The 18,762-nt window shown below is 38.8% G+C and overlaps 1 protein-coding gene across 5 annotated transcripts in view; it reads left to right on the top strand.

Annotated features, from left to right (window-relative positions):
- Positions 1 to 18,762, top strand: part of SYTL5 (synaptotagmin like 5) — a 107,923-nt gene that overhangs the window by 86,840 nt on the left and 2,321 nt on the right. For 3 of the 5 annotated variants that reach the window (XM_077342920.1, XM_077342916.1, XM_077342917.1), the window contains 5 exons: positions 2,072 to 2,233; positions 4,403 to 4,511; positions 6,165 to 6,300; positions 10,951 to 11,159; positions 12,515 to 16,506. In XM_077342920.1, coding sequence (XP_077199035.1) covers positions 2,072 to 2,233; positions 4,403 to 4,511; positions 6,165 to 6,300; positions 10,951 to 11,159; positions 12,515 to 12,657 — 759 coding nt within the window. In that variant the 3' untranslated portion in view covers positions 12,658 to 16,506. Of the gene's footprint in view, positions 1 to 2,071; positions 2,234 to 4,402; positions 4,512 to 6,164; positions 6,301 to 10,950; positions 11,160 to 12,514; positions 16,507 to 18,762 lie in introns of those variants that run through there. The other 2 variants (XM_077342919.1, XM_077342918.1) reach the window with 1 other exon arrangement.

Genomic DNA, 18,762 nt, shown 5'->3' with positions numbered 1-18,762 from the left:
AAAAAAAAAAAACAGACCCATAGCAACGAATCTAGGTAGATTCGTTGCAACGGAGAGACCCATCCAGCTGCCTAATGTGAGCTGTCGTTTGATCGTATGATCGTTGGCACGCTGCCTCGAGTGATAAAAAAAAAATCCCCCCCCCTCTCACGGGCCCGATTTTTGGCTGAATTAATGTGTAAAAAATAAAGGGACTTTATTTCAGCAAACGGGCTTTTATGTGGTTTGTGCTTAGTGACTAAAGGTAAAGGACTGAAGCCAGGGAAGCCTCTAAACAGAAAGAGGCTCGCTGGTGCGTTTATCCCCGCTCGCTCGGAGAAAAAAAAATGGCGATCGCTTCGCTGGAAGTTTGGAGGACAGGCTCAGGAGGAGGGACTTTGAAGAACCCGCAACAATGGTAACGCACAGGTCTTTAGCGCTAGTGTTGCAGATTGGTTGCAGGAGTGTATCGCTATCCGGAGGGTGAATCCACTTTTCTGGATTCCCCTGAAAGCGCTACAACGAAGCGCTTTTTGCGGGTCGGTTTCAGGAGTGTTGCAGATTGTCTACGACGTCGTGCGTTATGCCAAATTAGTAGCGTTTTCAATTAGCAACCATTGTGCTATTTTGAAGCCGTGCGAAATGGCCCTGACTCTTCAGATAATTTTTGACAGCTGTCAAGATGCAGGGCTATTTTCAAAGGTTTTAGATCTTCTTTAACACGATTGCAGCCAATGCTCAGGTAAGTGGCTTCAGCTGTTTACATTTAACAACTTCCATTTGCACCTTTGAATTTTTTGGTTGGTTTTGCCAGCTGTGCCACAGTGTTTTTTCTTTCACTGATATTGCCATGTGTTCACTTAAGCAAATTTGCTTTAATCATAGAGTATGTTCATTTTGCTATGCTCAGACTCCTCTGAGCCCTGAGCGGCTACAGCTAGAAATGTATTTAAAACAATAAGAGGGAAGACTTTGACTGGATGCAGCATGACACGGATGTCAAGGGCCCCTACAAAGGCCTTCCTTAAGCTGCATCGCAGGCAGACCACACGCCCCATCCTGCTCTTGGTGCACCACTGGACTCTTGAATAGACCATCTGACATCTTTAATTCTCACTAAAAGCTGCTGAAGTGGAGTCATTAGATTGGGGAACACAGCATTTGGGTAGTTAACTCTGCTGTGATGCTGGTTGTAAAGTAGAAGTCTTCATGAGCTGCTGTTGGTGGTGGAAAGTATCATAAAATCACATCTGACTTATGGCAACTACGTACAGTTTTCAAGTCAAGAGACATTCTGAGGTGGCATTTCATTGCCTGCCTCCGTGTCACAACCCTGGTATTCCTTGGAAGCCTCCCATCCAAATTCTCGCCAGGGTTTGCTTTCAAAATTGAGCTATCCTGGGCTATTCAGGTCAGGAAAATTGTTGTTAGCATCCACTTTAAAATAAAAGGATAATACTTTTGACCCCCACACACCCACTGTTGGGACTAGTAGCAGCTCAGCTGTGTTCTTGCTTGAGCACTAACCTGCAGCTGCTCTTGAGGAAAATGAAAGGCATTCGAAGATTCATTTATAGATTTCTAGCATCTCAACTAACTGTATCCTCAGTGTTTTGGTTTTTGGGCAGTTTTGATACCTTTTCTGATAGGGTGTCAATAGTCTTATTATAAATTGTTTATAAATTGTTATATACTTTAAAATGTTTTGAATAATGCCATCTTTCCAGTCATGGTCCCTGAGGCAGCATTGAAAAGAAAAAAATATATGTAAAATATTTTAAACAATAAAACATAAATATAAGGAACAGATTGGGAATAATATTTTAAGAACCTCTATCTGTGGGGATATTTATGCAATAAATAGTATAAATATGGGGCAGCAAGAAAAATAGGCTTTCAAGAGAACAATTATGTTTTATAGATCTCTACTTTAATAACAGCTATCTCTGAGTGAGTAGTCTGCTCTGGTAAAGGGGGAAATGTTTCTTTTGTGCCTCATTTATCAACTTTGTGAAGATAAGGCTGTTAGAATCACCATTATGGGACTATAAAACTTATCTAATATTCTCCATTGGCCTGTGTTACTCCATAGTACGTCATTAGCCATACACAGCTTGAGACTCGGACCCTGCAGCTTTCTGTTTGGCATTATGACAGATTTGGCCATAATAGCTTTCTTGGAGAAGTGGAGATTCCTTTGGATTCCTGGAACTTTGAGAACCAGGCAGATGAATGGTTTGTGCTTCAGCCAAAGGTGAGGATTTCAAGTAACTTTAGAAATTCAGCATGTAAACATTTGATTCATTTGTTTTATATTTTGTGTAGAGGGTGTGTATCAATGAGAAATGCTTTGTGGATGACAATTCAGGCTTATCTCTTCATTGTGAAGCTAGTTTTTGCAAAGAGAAGACATCAAGGTTCTGATGCGCAAACTGGAGGACTGTGGACTGGATTTTCAGATGGTTAGGTGGATAGGGAACTGGCTAGAAAACAGAACCCAGAGAGTAGTTGTCATTGGTATGTTATCAGAGTGGAGGGAGGTGAGCAGTGGACTGCCACAGGGCTCAGTATAAGGTCCAGTAATTTTCAACATTTGTATCAATAACCTGGATGAGGGGGTAGGGGGGCTTCTCATTAAATTTGCAGATGACACCAAATTGGGAGGAGTAGCAAACACCCTAAAATATAGAGATAGAGTTAACGAGTCCTGAACACGCTGAAAAAGCATGCAAATGAGAACATGATACAATTCAGTAAGGAGAAATGTAGAGTTCTCTGAGTCACAAAAATGAGAAGCATGTATACTGGATGGTAGATACACTTCTGCATAGCAGTATTTGGGGTACTTGTGGACTGTAAGCTAAATATGAGTAGACAGTGTGATGTGGCAGTAAAGAAGGCAAATGCAGTCTTGGGCTATATCATCAGAGGTATCACATCAAAATCACAAGATGTCATAGTCCCATTGTATACGGCACTGGTCAGACCCCACCTGGAGTACTGTGTGCAGTTCTGGAGGCTTCACTTCAAAATTGAGAGGGTTCAGAGGAGAGCGACAAGAACAGTCCAGGGTCTGGGGACCAAGCCCTATGAGGAAAGGCTGAGGGACTTGGGAATGTTCCGACTGGAGGAGAGAAGAGAACGTGCTTGCTGTTTTAAGTATTTGAAAGGCTGTCACTTAGAGCAGTAGTCCGCAACTTTTTTCAGGCTGTGGACCGGCGGCGGGGAGGGCGATCGGGAGTGCCATGCAAACGCGCATGCGCGACCCAGCCACGCATACACGCATGCGCAGGAGTGCCGTGCCTGCACGTTTGCGGCCACGCGCATGTGCGGCCCAGCCCTGCGGAGGCCCCGGTGCCAGGGCCTTCGCGGCCCGGTGGTTGGGGACCACCGACTTAGAGGAGGGCAGGGAAAGGTTCCTGTTAGCAGCAAAGGATAGGACCCACAGTAATGAGTTTAAACTACTTGGAGAACAATATTGCCTAGATAGCAGGAAATTTGTTTTTCACAGAGTAGTTCAACGGTGGGAATCAACTGCCTAAGGAGGTAGTGAGCTCCCCCTCAACGATAGTCTTAAAGCAACGCCTGGACAGATACTTATCCTGGGTGCTTTAGGCTGATCCTGTATTGAGCAGGGGATTTGACTAGATGACTTGTGTGGCCCCTTCCAACTCTATGATTCTAGAAATTATTTGGTCCAATGTCAGTGTGCTGCTTTGAGTGGCCAAGCCAGTGAGACTGACAGCTTAAATAAAATCCTGGTTGTAACCCATTAAGGTTGTTCTTCTGGCTTCTAAAATATAGTATAAGCCATTGCTGCAAGACATGAAGGGTTGCCAAGAGGCCTGGAGAAAAATATTCTATCGATTTAATAGAGGAAGTGGGTAGGAACCTTATCATGGCATGGAGGTAAACAGCATCCCATTAAGCTTCTTATAAAGGAACAGGATATTTTTTCTCCAGGCAGTTACTTGAAAAACCAAAAGGTAAGAATATTGAAAAAGTCTTGTGTACAGTATCTTTAGCACACTTCAGGAGATACTGCAAAGACACCATTTTATTAGACTGCAGGCATCATTTGAGGGTTAGGGTTATTTGAGGTTTTATGTATTTTAAATTAAAAATTGGCATTTGTTGGCTGCCTTGAGGCAGGAGCCGGGGAGGAGGACAAGGAGGAGCCGCGGCCCGGTACCGACTGATCGATGGACTGGTACCAGTCACCGGATCGGGGGTTGGGGACAGCTGGGTAAAAGCACATGAACACTTGTATCTTGGCAGCCATCACATTATATACGTACAAATGTGTCAAACTTCTGACAAGAAAAGCTTGGTTGCTTGTTTGTTACAGTTTGCATAGTTTGAAAGGGAAAGCAGAGGAGACTGCTTGTTTCAGCAAAACTTGTTTTCTGTTTCATCTGCGCAGGTGGAAGTTGCAGCTGATATTGGCCTTCATTATAAAGGAGAGTTGATAGTTGTCTTACGGTACATTCCCCCTGAGAGGAACCTAACTCTTCCTCTAGGAGAGATTCAAGGTAAGTTGAGCACTGATGTCAGAATCCAGTGATGTATGGTAGATAACTTAAATGCTCCGTTGTGTGCAGACATTAAGTAATAAAATCACAAGGTTGTAGAAGACTGGAATTGCTGAGTATTCAGTTAGCTCCCAATCACTAATGGAATTTCAGACTGCTGACAGTAATGTACCTCTCAGAATAAGTAGGGTATTCCAGTTTTCCTAAATTTGATTTATTAGCCACCAGCATCACAGCTTTTTTGTGGCTATTCCTTTTTTAAAAAATGCTTCTATCTTCATTAAAAAAACCTAGGGTATATCATTTAAACCAAACATCTAGGGGATGGGGAGCAGAAAGCAGGGGTTTAAATGGCTAGGCACCATTTGTGATTGTGTTGTCTGGATGTATGTGGCAGCAAACTGGCATCTGGGTTTACTGCAAGTTCTGGTACCATTGTCCATGTTCAAATTAGATGTTGTATTATTGTAGGTAAGGAACTGTTTAAGATTGGGGAATGTCTGTGGACAAGAAATGTTTGCTCCCATCAAGTACTTGTGAAAGAGAAGTGTCACTGTCTAGTAGAAATTGTAAGTCGCTGATGATGCATTGAATTGTTTGAGTTGAGAGCTGTAGGTGATCATTAGCGGTGTTCTGTTATTTAGCTGAACCGTGGACCAAATTGCAAAGTTTGTTTGCAAACTGAACCAGTTTGTGGCCCCACAAACCCTATTGAAAATGACTACAGTCCCTTTAATTAATTTGCACAAAGCCTGCTCCCCACTGCTCAGCTGTTTTGGGTGTCTTGCGCAATCCCTTTATATTCTACAACCTGGCTCAAAATGGCTGAGCAGCAAGGAGAACTTCCCCACTGTCCAACTATTTTTGCAGCTTTCGCAGGGAATGGAAAGCAGTGATTAAAGATACATTGAGTCTCTTTAAACCCCAGCTTTTTTTTAATCTGTGAAATGCCATGAACAGTATTAAAAGTTTGTGGAAGTTTATCATTGTAGCCTTGTCACAAACATTTTGCGAACCACAAGCAAGACAAAACTCATGTTGAATTTTGCTTCGTGGTTCAGTTCATGCCCTTCCTTATAACGAAACACCCTGTTTTGGGGTGAAAAAACACATTCCAGTTTAATGAACTCCTAAATTTGAATATCATGACATAAACCTCAGTTTCCTCCTTGCATACAAAAATCTTGGTTTTGTATGCAAGGAGATGAGGGAAGGAGCATGTAAATGTGGGAATAGACCAAGTTAATTCTTGTCTTTAATAAAGCTCTGCTTTCTTTGGGTTGTCTGAATAAAGCCTAAGAGAATTACTTTTGATCAAGGAGGTCGCTGGTTCTAGTCTCTCATTCACAAGGTGGCCTTAGGCAAGCTTCTTAGCCTTAGTCCTCCATCTGTAACATGAGGCTAACTGTAGTAGTCTGTCCTAGAAGGATGTTTTAATGATCTCTCTGGCTTGAAATATGACATGCTTTACATACTGAGAGTTCTGTATCAATGGTGATATTTTGCAGTAGGAATGTGTGGCTTCAAAGAGCACAGGAATTTTGGATTCCTATTGAATTTTTTAGTTTAGGCTGCCCAAGAGAGTGAGGTCTTATGTCGAGAATGTTATATAAGTAGTTATACTTTTCTCTTCTTGGTTTATTTTCACTGAAGGAAAGAAGAGCTTTAAGAAAGGAAAGAAGGTAAACCCACAAGTGCCATCAGGCGGCATTTTAGAAGTTGTCATTAAGGAAGCAAAAAATTTAACAGCTGTGAAGTCAGGAGGCACTTCAGACACATTTGTGAAAGGGTAATTTCTCTCTTGTTGTCTTTTGCTCTATGTCACTGGATGCTGAATTGGTTTCTGCATTGAGAGGGAACTATTTTTATTCAAGTTAATACTTTCTTTGGGGGAGGGACCATTCTTCCTGCTGCTTTTAATTTTCTATAGAGAAAGTTGCCTTCAAAGAGACTTACTTATAGATTAGCAGCACACCATTGTTACCTTTCCTCCATGCCAGACCTCAGAAGTAGATTAGGCTGACAGAAGAGGACTATCCAAGGCTGAGTTGTAGATGTGAACTATCATCCCAGTACTAGTCAAGAGCTCTAACCACTACACTGCATAGGCATTGCGAGTTGTTACATTAGTCTTTAGATTCAATGAACATTTGTATGATAGTATTAAGCAATGGGCATAATCTATTTTTACAAGCCTAGGAATTAAAGAATTGTGTATCTGTCCCATATCCTCCATTGCAAAAGATTATGGAAAGACTTTCTTCAGCTTCTCTTTATCTTTAGTAATCTTTGCACCCCTTTGCTGTTTAGCTATCTCCCTCCTTTCTGGTTTCTGGTTCCGGATGGTTTTAAAATTGTCTAAATGGTTTGCAGGGGTGGCCAAACTATGGCTCTCCAGATGCCCATGAACTACATTTCCATGAGCCCCTGCCATCTTGGCCAATTGGCAGGGACTTATGGGAATTGTATTCCATTAACATCTAGAGCAAGGGTAGCCAACCTGTGGTCCTCCAGATGTCCATGGACTACAATTCCCATGAGCCCCTGCCAGCAAATGCTGGTAGGGACTCATGGGAATTGTAGTCCATAGATATCTGGAGGACCACAGGTTGACTGCCCCTGATCTAGAGAGCTACAGTTTGGCCACCCCTGGATATGAACACACTTGACTTTTTTTCTTCACATGCTTTGCTGTCAACTTACATTCCTTTTGCTAGAGTTGTAGGATCTTTTTGTTCACCTATTTGGGCAAGACTGTAACTTTTAAAGAAAATGTTATTGTCTATTATGACAATTTTTTAAAAAAATGTTATCATTTTTAGACAAAAAAATGACAGTGTGAACACAAATACTGTGAGACAATAAACAAACAAACAAAAAACAATATAATTAACTAAATACACAAATTAACATACTTACATAATTATTTCCCAAATATTATACTCTAAAGATTTTTTTTTTGTATCTTACTACATTCTTCCAGACTTAATCAAATTTGACAAGTTGCTTGAATTATTCTTATACTAGTAGTAGAGCCCGCTGAAACTAAAATTCAGCGGGCGCTAGGGGTCTGGGGAGCTTCCCCCCGATCCGGAAAAAAGCTCCCCAGGCCCCTGGGAAGGCTTCGCGCCTGCCGATTGCTCCCTCCAATTGTCTGTCATGAGGAAGGGTCCAATCTGGACCCTTCCTCATCCCGGACTCATCCCGCCCCAGGACCTCTTACTGTTTTATTTAGTCCGTGGCGCCCGCAGCGCCACGGGCGGTGTTAAGATTGTAAGTTATTTTTTCTGGAATCATAAGTTGCTTTAGTTTGTTCCACCATTTATCTATTACCAATTTTTTGGCATTTTTTCAATTGTCAGCAATAACATTACAGCAGCTACAATCATAAAATGAACCAAAGTTTTTTTGTTTACAGCACATGTTATGATTTAAATTAAGGCGAGCTAATGAAGCTGATGGTTGTATCTTAGCTTTTATGATTTCTTCTATTTCTTTAATGTTTTCCCCCAGGGTTCTTTAACTACTGGACAATCCCACCACATATGAATATAGATCCCCAACTGGCCACATGCTCTCCAACAGTTTTTATTTTGAGAACCAGTTAGATATGATAATCTAATTGATGTATAGTACCATTTCTGAATTACTTTTAAACCATGTTTGTGAACATTTCTGGATATTGAATTAAAGGGAATTTGTTTTAAATATTCTATACCATTCCTCTTCTTTGATATTTATATGAAGTTCTGATTCTCATATTTCCTTTATGGATCCTAAATTTGGCAGCCCCTTATCTAATAATATTTTATATAATCTTGAAGGTATTAGTTTACATTCTGTGGTTTCTATATTTTCAACTAATTGTTCAAATTCTGTTAAAGATCTATTCACTTGTTGAGTTTCTTTTTTTTTTCTAAGAAAAAGAATGTAATGGATATTTTAGAAACCATTTATACCCAGGAGGGAAGAATCTTTCTATATATGATAGATCCCCTTCTTCATCTGCTTCTAATGATTTTATAATATTTTTACAATATACTTGTTTACAGGGCATCCTTTAACATCCATATCACAGTTTTTATATTATTGAAAGTTAGGGTGATAAAAATAGGTATAATGGGAGAGATCGTAGGGTTCATTTTTCCTCCATTTTTTCCAGATCAATATTGGGCTATTTAAAGTGGATATTGGACTCAAAATAATATTTCTCTCTAAAAGTTTAGAAAATAAGACCTGATGATCCCTAATTCAGCTAAATTATGACTATCAATGTTGAATCTATTTAATTATTTTAAAAAGGATAGAAAAGGAATAATATGCCTTAATTGATATGATTAATAATATAATGAAATATTTAGGATTCCCCAGCCTCCATGTTTTAGTGGTTGATACCTTAAATGGTAATGACTGGGGAAGGCACTGACAAACCACCCCGTATTGAGTCTGCCATGAAAATGCTGGAGGGTGTCACCCCAAGGGTCAGACATGACTCGGTGCTTGCACAGGGGATACCTTTACCTTTATCTTAAAGCAATGGCAGAGCTTAATTTTTTAGTTTGAAAAACAATTGGTCTATTTTCCTTTGCCATTTCCTTAGTATCTTGTCTGAGATGTGCCAGAGTAAAACATAAAATAATTAAGATAATTTTGGAATAATAAACATTTTCACCAACATATTTCTAGTAAAAATTCTATTATTATGTTTATTCAATTTCTGTATATCTGCATATATTTTTGGCCATACTGGTTTATAATTATATTGGTATGTTTTATTAATATTTTCCCAATTGTTATACAAGATATTTTAATTCCCCCCCCCAATAATGGTATTTTTAAACTATTGGAAGCCTTTGTTTGAATCTTCGGGTTTATATTATTACAAAGTAAACTTGATTTAGAGCAGTTAATTTTTAAACCTGAGATTTGCGCAAATTTCTCAAGTTCTTTTAATGCTTTTATACCTAATTTAAGATATTTTATTGCTAGTAACATGTCATCTACATATATTAATAGATTTTTCCTCCCTTCCACATTTTATACCTTTTATCTCCTGATTATATTTTAACATATTTGTTAAAGGCTCTAAGGCTAGAAAAAAAAAGTAATGGGAAAAGTGGGCTGCCCTGTTTAATCCCATAATTAATTTTGATTTTATCTTCCACTATGTTATTACTATATTTTTGTATGCTGTGGAATAAATTGCCTGGATTGCATTTTTAAATCTATATCCAAAGCCATAACTTTGAATAACCTTCTTCAAATAATTCCAATCCACAGAATCAAATGCTTTATAAATATCTAAGGATATCAAGGCAAGATCAGTTTTCGTCTTCTTTGAGAGGTATAACAATCCCAAGACGTTCTGGACTGTGTCAGCAATATATCACTTAGGAACAAAGTCATATTGATCTTTGTTCACTAAAATATTACTTTAGTTTCAAGGTCAAAATTTTTGTAAATATTTTATAATCTTTATTCACTATGGAAATTGGACAATATGAATCCCTTGATGTTGGATCCTTATGTGGTTGTGCAATGAGTACTAATTTAGCTTCCCGCCATGTAGGTGGAAGAGGTGTTCCTTCCATTATTTTATTATATAAAGGTGATGTACCAGTACTTACTTGAATTGTTTGTAAAAAACTGCTGTAAATCCATATGTTCCCAGTGCTGCCCGTTTTTAATGAATTAATTGCTGCAATAATCCGTTTGTTATTTGATTATCTAACCTATCTCTGTCTTTAGAAATTAAATGTGAGGTGTTTGCATTATTAGCATATTCATCAATCCTTTCAGAGTTCACCTTATTATCCCCGTATAGATTATAAAATTCCTTAGGTTTATTAGTTAGCCATTCTCCAGAATCCTCAATTGCTGTAATCCGTCCTTTTTTCCTGATTTTCTTTGATCCTATTTGCTAATAATTTCATGCATTTTCCTTCTAATTGATATTTTTGTTTCATATACCAATGTTATAGTTTATTATGAAAATCGAAGACCGTCAAATTGTGTCACTAACATCAGTATCTGTAATATTTAGACTTTTCTTGTGTTGTGGTGCCAGTGTGGAGAAAGCATAACTCTGTACAGTACAAACTTTCAAGTCTGAATTATTAGTTTGTTTCTCCTACTATCAAATCAGTTTTGCAAAGGAAAATGAATCTAGACGATATGGTTGTGCTGTCATATTTGTATGCATGTGAAGAGCGTAATTCCCTACTGTACTTTTGTATCTTACCAGCAGATACTCCAAGAGTGATTTCCAAGAGTGATTTCCAACAAAGATAGTGTAGCACACAGTACATGCCACATCAAAAGTGGAAGGATATATCTGTGTTAGAATACAGAGAGGTACCCATTCAGTGAAAAACCCTAATAGTGATACAGTGAAATCTGTGATTATGCCAACTTGTTTTCTTTATTTACTCTGTTTCAGGTACCTGCTTCCAGACAATAATAAAGCATCAAAACACAAAACTCCTGTGATTAAAAAGAGTGTGAATCCCCACTGGAATCACACTTTTACTTTTAGTGGTTTGAATCCCAGAGATATTCAAAATGTCTGTGTAGAACTTACAGTCTGGGACAAAGAATCCCTAGCCAGCAATATCTTCCTGGGAGGCATTCGTCTGAGCACTGGAAGTGGTAAGAGGGATAATTTTAATTCCTGTGAACTACATAGGCATAATTCCAGAACGGCAACGGCAACAAATGGCACTTCTAATACTAACAGAGATTTTATTTCAACAGCATGAGCTTTTGGTAAGACTCACTTAATCAGACCTATTGCATCCTTATGTTCTTTAAACCAATTTGTTTATATTAATAGAAAGGTAGGGTGAGAATGACGGAGATGTTAGAGAGAATCTAGTTTCAAACATGGTTGCAATCAAAGAGTAATCAGTTGACTCAGCAGCTAAGGACCACTCTAAACAAAGCAGATTAGAGTCTGTTCTAGAAAAAATAGAATGTAACATGATAAGCAGATCCTGTAGGAAGTTACACAAGTGTAATTCAACATCTGAAGAGAGTGGAGATATTAGAATAGTAGCTCTCGTGATTGAATACTCTGAAGACCTTGTTGAGGCCTGGAAGGCTGGGTACAATAGTCTTAAATTTACTAACGAATTCTAATTCAGCAGTTTTGTAGTATTCTTTTGTAGGATAACAGTGACTTAACTGATAGAATCTTTGACCTCCCCTGTAAGGGGGGCAGGATAGAACTAGAGATGTCATTGAATGTCTAGAGATGTCATTGAATGTATTCCTTTAGCTCACAGTGCTTCAATTCATAATGCCTGACAAATATCCAGGCATTGAATTAGTCTATGGCTCGGACCCCCTCTGACCTGTCTTACATGTACAGTCAAAGCCTTTGCCTCAGATGAAGAGCAGGTGGGGACAGCCTCCGACAATGTGATCATTCACACACAAAAGACCCACACTTATACGTCAGAAAATCTTTTCAATTTCTAAGACAGTGTATTGACTGTCAGACAGTAAAAATGATGTGCACAGAAATGCCAATTGGTATTATTCTGTTTGTTCAGATGGCCTTACTATTCTCATTTGATATTGCCACTGATAAATTCCGATCTCTTCAGTAACTATCTCCTTTTGCTGCCATGGAAAGGGAGACTAGACAGTATAGCAGCATAAAAACTATCAGATTGGAAGGCTTCCAGATGCTCTTGTTTGTGAATGGAGTTTGGTTGGGTCAGTAAATTGCCTACTGCATGTATATTGTTTTTAACAGGACCTCCAGTGTGTTACAGCAGTAGCTCAACAATTCTTTTCACTGTTTGTTCAAGTCTCCCTTATTTGTTTTCATTAAGTGAAAAGTAGGATCACTTGGTCCTACTTGAAAAGTAGGGTCACTCCACTGAACATGTGCATTCAACAGTTTTATAATCTAATTTATTTTTAAAAATATACAGAATACACAGGATATATTTTTCAAGTGTCTTTCTGCAACAAATAATATATATTGCATTTTCCAGGTTTGAGCAACGGTAAGGAAGCAGACTGGATGGATTCTCATGGGGAGGAACAGTTTCTTTGGCAAAGGATGATTGACAGCCCTGGAGATTTTGTAGAAGGTACACTGATGCTGAGATCCAGCATGGGAAAACGCAGGGTCTAAGAGTACTGTTTGCTTAACAATGACACCCAATACGCTACTGTTACGATTACAGTATGATAAAATGGAGCCTGTCCTGTAGGGTAAGCTCCTTTGGTTACAGTTTGCACATGTAAGGATGGAGAAGTTAAACATCCTTCTTCGGTTTGGACCTTAAATTTCCTGGAATGGATTATAAATGCATTCTGCACTTTCCTACATCTGCATTCTTACAGCTACCTTGTTTATCTGAAACACCAATGATACTAGTGAAAATTACCTTCAAGACCTTCCTCCACAGAGCACAATTAAAGCACATACTTTGATAAAATTAAAAAATATAGATTTTATGTTGTCATAGAAAAGCAGTAATAAACAAATTAAAAAAACTGAATGGTAACTGCTCAGGCGCATTTAACCTTTCAAAGAAGCTGAATAACTAGAATAAGGAAACAAAGATTTAGGTTATAAGCAAGCTGCAAAAATAATTACTTCTATCTACTTCCCACCTACAACTGATGCTCATTTCCATGAATGCTTCCCTATAGTGGGCTTGGTAACAAAACTTGCTATAATGCTAAACTAACCCCACTGCCATGTAAATATATTACAAGAATTTTCAGTTGTAAACCCCTTACTAAATTGACTTGAATTTATAATTATCGGTTTGTATTCAATCTAATTTTGTGAGAGTGAATAATTGGCCTCACAAAATTCTTCTTCCAGCTCTTTAAAATATTTGAAAACAGTAATGATATGAATATTATCACTGCCATCTCTTTTCTTAGTTAGTCTTCTATAGCACATTTCTACATTTGAGATTGATAACTGAGTCATCAAAATTTAAATAACCGCCTTGCTGTATGTCGCAGTTTCCCATATACCTTGAAGTTCAGGCAAGAGAGGAAGTTTAACATATTAATCCTGCTCCCCATGTTGCTGCTTCTTGGCTTTAGGATTCAGAAAATGCACGCTCACTAATCTCCTTGAACAACTTGAGATAGGACAGTGCTTGAAGGATTCAAACGGCACAGCATAGCAGCATGTCATGTAAATGTTCTAGAGGAAAAGAATGGTAGCGTTCAACTTGATCTCTGCCTCTGAAGCACCAACACAGCAATGAACCACATTTCTAACAAGAAGCTGGCTGTGTGTCAGACCAGGCTGTGTTTGTCACAAGTAAACAAGGGCTTTTGGGCAAGGGCTGTTATTACCCTGTACCTCTTGCTAGATACAGTGCTAAAATGAAAGTCACCCTTTCCAAAGGAAACAGTGTTATTCACTATTGTGAAACTTGGATTGAAACTATTGTATGCTGAATCAGGCCACTGATCCAACTTGCTCAGTATTACAATCTAGCCAGCAGTGGCTTTTCTCAGGTTTGATGCAGCCTTTCCCAGCTCTCCTTTTATAAAAATTGGAGATCCCTGATATCAATTCTGGGACCATCTACATACAAGGCTTGCTGTAATGCTGAGCTTACCCTCCCCCCCATAAATTACATTACAAGAATTTTCAATAGTAAATTCTAAACTGATTTGATTTTAGAATGATTGGTATGTATTTAAAAAAATCCCAAAGAACTCACTTTTCTTTTACTTTCTTGAAAAAAAGCTTGCCTAAAGATACAAAAAGCATGAGACGTGAGTATATGTTTCGTAGTGATATAACTGGTTAGCCAGTCCGGTGATCTTTGAGAGAACTCTATTTGCTCTAGATATTCATTAAGTTGATCATTGTCAAGAGCAGTAGACACTTGAATATACTCTTAAAATATAAATCAGGTGCATATTTTTCAACTGTAGCATGGTTTGAATAGTGCATTTTCATAGCTATATCAAGCTATTTTTTTAAACCTTATATGAAAATAATTTAAAATATTATGAAACAATAAACATCATAGCCAAATTGTTAACAATGAAAAACAAAATAGATATAAATGCAGATATTCATAATGAAGAAATTATGTTTTAGAAAATCAGGTTTAATGTAACCATGTAAGTCTTTTGGTAACAACTTCATTATTATTACTGTCCAGTCTTCTATGGATTTGTGAAATTCACTTGGTAGTAAGAGAACATCTTTTGGTTTTGCACATTCAGTTTTGCATTTGAGAGACTAGAGCTGCAGAAGCCTTGGGCTTTAAGGGGCTGAATATTCACAAGGAGAATTATTTGCTTAGTGCAACTGAAATACAGCATGTGAATCAGACCTCACTGAAGATGTAATTGCTCTGCGGGAAATAGAATAGATAAGAGCTGTGATTCAGAATGATGATGGCAACTTGGGCCCAATTCAATGCACATAATTTCCTTTTCTTTACATTAATGTTTGGTTTCTCACCATAAAATGGCCTTGATATTTCATGAAAATTGACATAGCTACCTGAAAGGATAGCTATTATGGATATTGTGCAGATGTACATTTGAAGTAATGTGTGAAAATTTGTTTGGGTTTCTCACTTGAGACAAATTTCATCTCACTGTGATTAGTTGCAGTTTTCTTGTTTTTTGGATTATTCCAGTTGTTTTGAAGAAGAGTTGGTTCTTATATGCCGCTTTTTTCTACCCAAAGGAGTCTCAAAGTGGCTTAGAGTAGCCTTCCCTTTCCTCTCCCCACAACAGACACCCTGTGAAGTAGGTGAGGCTGAGAGAGCAGGTGGGGGAGGAGCAGGGAATCAAACCTGGCTTGCCAGATTAGAAATCTGCACTCCTAACCACTACACCAAGATGGCTCTCTTGCTCGTGCTTGTGAGTCATGATACATTGTGTACTCATTTAACTAAACAGGATATAGAGCAATTAAGGTCAGGGTTAAAAACTTACATGTTGCTTCTTCATCACTGAAATCTAGTCAAAACAAATTAACCATCTAAACTGTGATTCATATAGACAAGTAGCCAAACACTGTGGAAATTTCAGAAGTGTTCACATTTGCTTATTGCTACATAACCAGATTACAGAACAATATTTATTTTTAAACACAGGATACTAAACTAAAATACCCACTGTCATTTAACCAAAAAGATTTAGCCCCCTCCCTTTATAGTGTTGTCATCTATAAGTAATGAAAAAAGCCCCACAGAACAAATCTGGTGAACAGTAAAATTATGTCCTGTTTCCTGCTCTACTTATCTCTGTTGCAATGATATAGGCATCTGGAATATAAAAGAATGGATCCTGCAAATTCCAACTGATAAGCTCTAAGTGACAGTGACTTCTACAACACTTGACAGAACTACTGAGCCATAAATTGCCATGGGGGGTGCCTTTATCTTTGGGAATGCTGTTTTGTGACTGGTACATGTATTGTGTTCTTTGGCACAATATAGATTAATAGTCAGTGGTCCTGGCCCATCTGGCAAAGCAGACATATAAGTTTCAACTTGTAAAAAAAAGGGGGGGGGTTGTTTCCTTCCCAAACTATTAATTTTGGAGGTTGACTAGTACAATTCATTTTTTGGCAATAAAGTACATGAACTGCATGTTTTATTAACTGGGAAATTTGTTTGTCTTCAGATGTCTGGAGCAGCAGATTAAAATATTTGTGTATTTTACTGATATTTTTATCAGTAGACACGCTTTTATGTATTTGCTAATGATTAGATGTCCTTCTATTGTATTTATTCCAGTTAAAAGTTATTTGTTATGACTGTCTCATTTGGAATATGTATGCTGGGCGTGAACAGTATCAAATGATATATGGAACTATTTTATGTTATACTTTGCCAAAATAATCTTTTCCCACTCAAGGTAGCTACTTTTCCCCCTTGTATTTGTGTATTCAGATTAATGGACTGTGGGAGAAAGCTACTTGTAGTTATTGTAAAGTTTAATCTTATTTTGTGTACAATTAAAATCTTTAGCCATGTTACATGTTTAAGCCTTTTACAAGTTAATTTTCTCAAATTATTTTCCACTTATCACTGAGACCCACTGTGTTTCCCAGTATTAAAACTTCATCCTTGCATGCAAAAATGTTTACTTTTCCCTGTATTTCTGTATGAATCACTATACTAACTGTGCCTTCTCAGAGGCACAGATGATTATTGCATCTCTTCAGGGGAGGAAGTAATTAGTTTATCAAATAACACCCCATACAAAGACATGGCAGAATTAGATGCCAGACACTGACTGGAAAGGGTAATGACTCATATAGAGATGAAGCATCCTTCTGTAGATTGTATGCACAGGGATCACAGCTGATTTATTCTGTTTTAGGGTATAGAATTGGAACGTTGGCTTTACTCCTCAGAATGCAACATAAACATATTCTAATAAGAACAAGTGCCAACAGGTAAAATGTCACCTGGCTTTGGTCTCTGCATCAAGAGATGACTTGCCTGCTTGCTTGGGCAGAGCAAAACCTGTGCTTAATAGTCATAAAACACACTAGAGGGCTGTATACATGCAGAGCAGCCGGCATGTGCTGAAAATCCATGGTTATGGTGACTGAAACAGGGCATACTCAAAGTAATAGTCCACAGTTACTAAGGAACTTAGTTTACAAGGCTTGTTAAGAAAGAGTCTTGCTCAAAATAAGGCCAGCAATCTTTGACTGAAAAAAACTGAAATTCCTTCCTTTAACCTGAGCTAGGGATCCAAGGTTTCCCCTGGAAGTGGACAGCCTTCAGAGCATTGATGGGCCAGGGCTCATTTGGTTTGGAGTGACAGTAGGGGCAAAGAAGAAATGGTCACAATGCCCATAGGAGCAACTAATACATCAGAACAGCCACTTATTCAATTGCTGCTCCCTCTCTGTCGCTGAACCACCAGCATAGACAGGGAGTAGTCAGCAGGACCTCTCCCACTCTAAAGTAGCAGATAGGCCTATCAGGAGAGCCACCCACAGTTCTTCTGAGCTAGTGTGTTCTATTACACAAAACCAGGAGGACTCAGCAAGAACCAGCACTGAAAGGGTGCTCCCCCCCCCCTTCCAGTCTCAGCTCTGGGAAGAGATCCCCAAGGCAAGGGAAGGGGGTACTGGAGGGCTTCATATATCTTTGCAGGGTGACTCTGCCTTTCCTTCTTCCCCAAGCATCACTGATGGGGCATATTGCCACTTGGACCTCTAAATAGGGGAACTATTCCAGGCTCTAGCTCCTGACGCAGTCAGGCTCAAACAAAACCTTATAATTAAGAGAGCATCTGCATTCTTTGCAGAGATCAGTCTGGATGTCATTTGATTCTCTGCTCATAACTTAGCCTCTAAGATTGTCCATCACCATAACATATGGCTGAAACACTGGAAGGTGGGTTACCTCTCCAAAAACAAGCCTATCCATTGTCCTTTCAGGGACATAGCATTGGATGAAGTCTTGGTGGAGACTATGGAGAAAAAGAGAACAATGGCATATTCCTCCAAAAAAGATTACAACCGATCCAACTGGGCAGGGCAAAGTTCCATTCCAGAGGATCCTTCCAGCGTAGAGATCCCAACAGGCTAGAACAGATACTGATTCATCTTCGAGCCTGTCTCCATGAATCAAGGCCTTTTGGACAACAAGACCTGAAAGAAGTTTCATTCCACCCAGGAAAATTGGGGGCTCCAGACCATCATTCAGAGGCACATCATAGACATACACACACTCACCCAAAGAAAAAGGTTTCTGCTTGCCCCTGGATCCAAGAACCCACTATGACATCAGCCTATGTGCCAAACTATTACTCAGCTGTTGAAGATCCATCCTTAGAACCAGTACAGGAGAAGGAAGCCACTCGTATCTTATTTGGTGTGCCCAAGAGAGCTGGTGGAATGCTCATCGGTTCTTCATCCCATCTCAGGGCAGTCACATAAAGCATTTTCTAAGAGGAGCAGCATTATTCAGCCCTCCCATTAAGTATTGCTTCCTCTTGTGAAACCTCCACAAGGTATTGGGAATTGTACATAAACCTCCACTTGAACCCCTGTGGTCAATTCCTCTCAGGATTCTGTCATTCAGGATAGCCTTTCTTATGGCTATAACTTCAGACAGGAAGAGTTCAGAGCTTGCAGCCATTTCAATCAGGGATGGACTGTTCTTATCTGGAGGATTTATTGACCCTTTACATTGATCCCTCTTTTATGCCAAAGGTTAACACTTTGTTCCACAAGGAACAGATTCATCTTCCTTCATTCTGTCCATCTCCA

The sequence above is a fragment of the Paroedura picta genome, chromosome 6 (assembly GCF_049243985.1).
Source record: "Paroedura picta isolate Pp20150507F chromosome 6, Ppicta_v3.0, whole genome shotgun sequence".
NCBI lineage: Eukaryota > Metazoa > Chordata > Lepidosauria > Squamata > Gekkonidae > Paroedura > Paroedura picta.
This window is presented reverse-complemented; position numbering and strand designations above follow the sequence as displayed.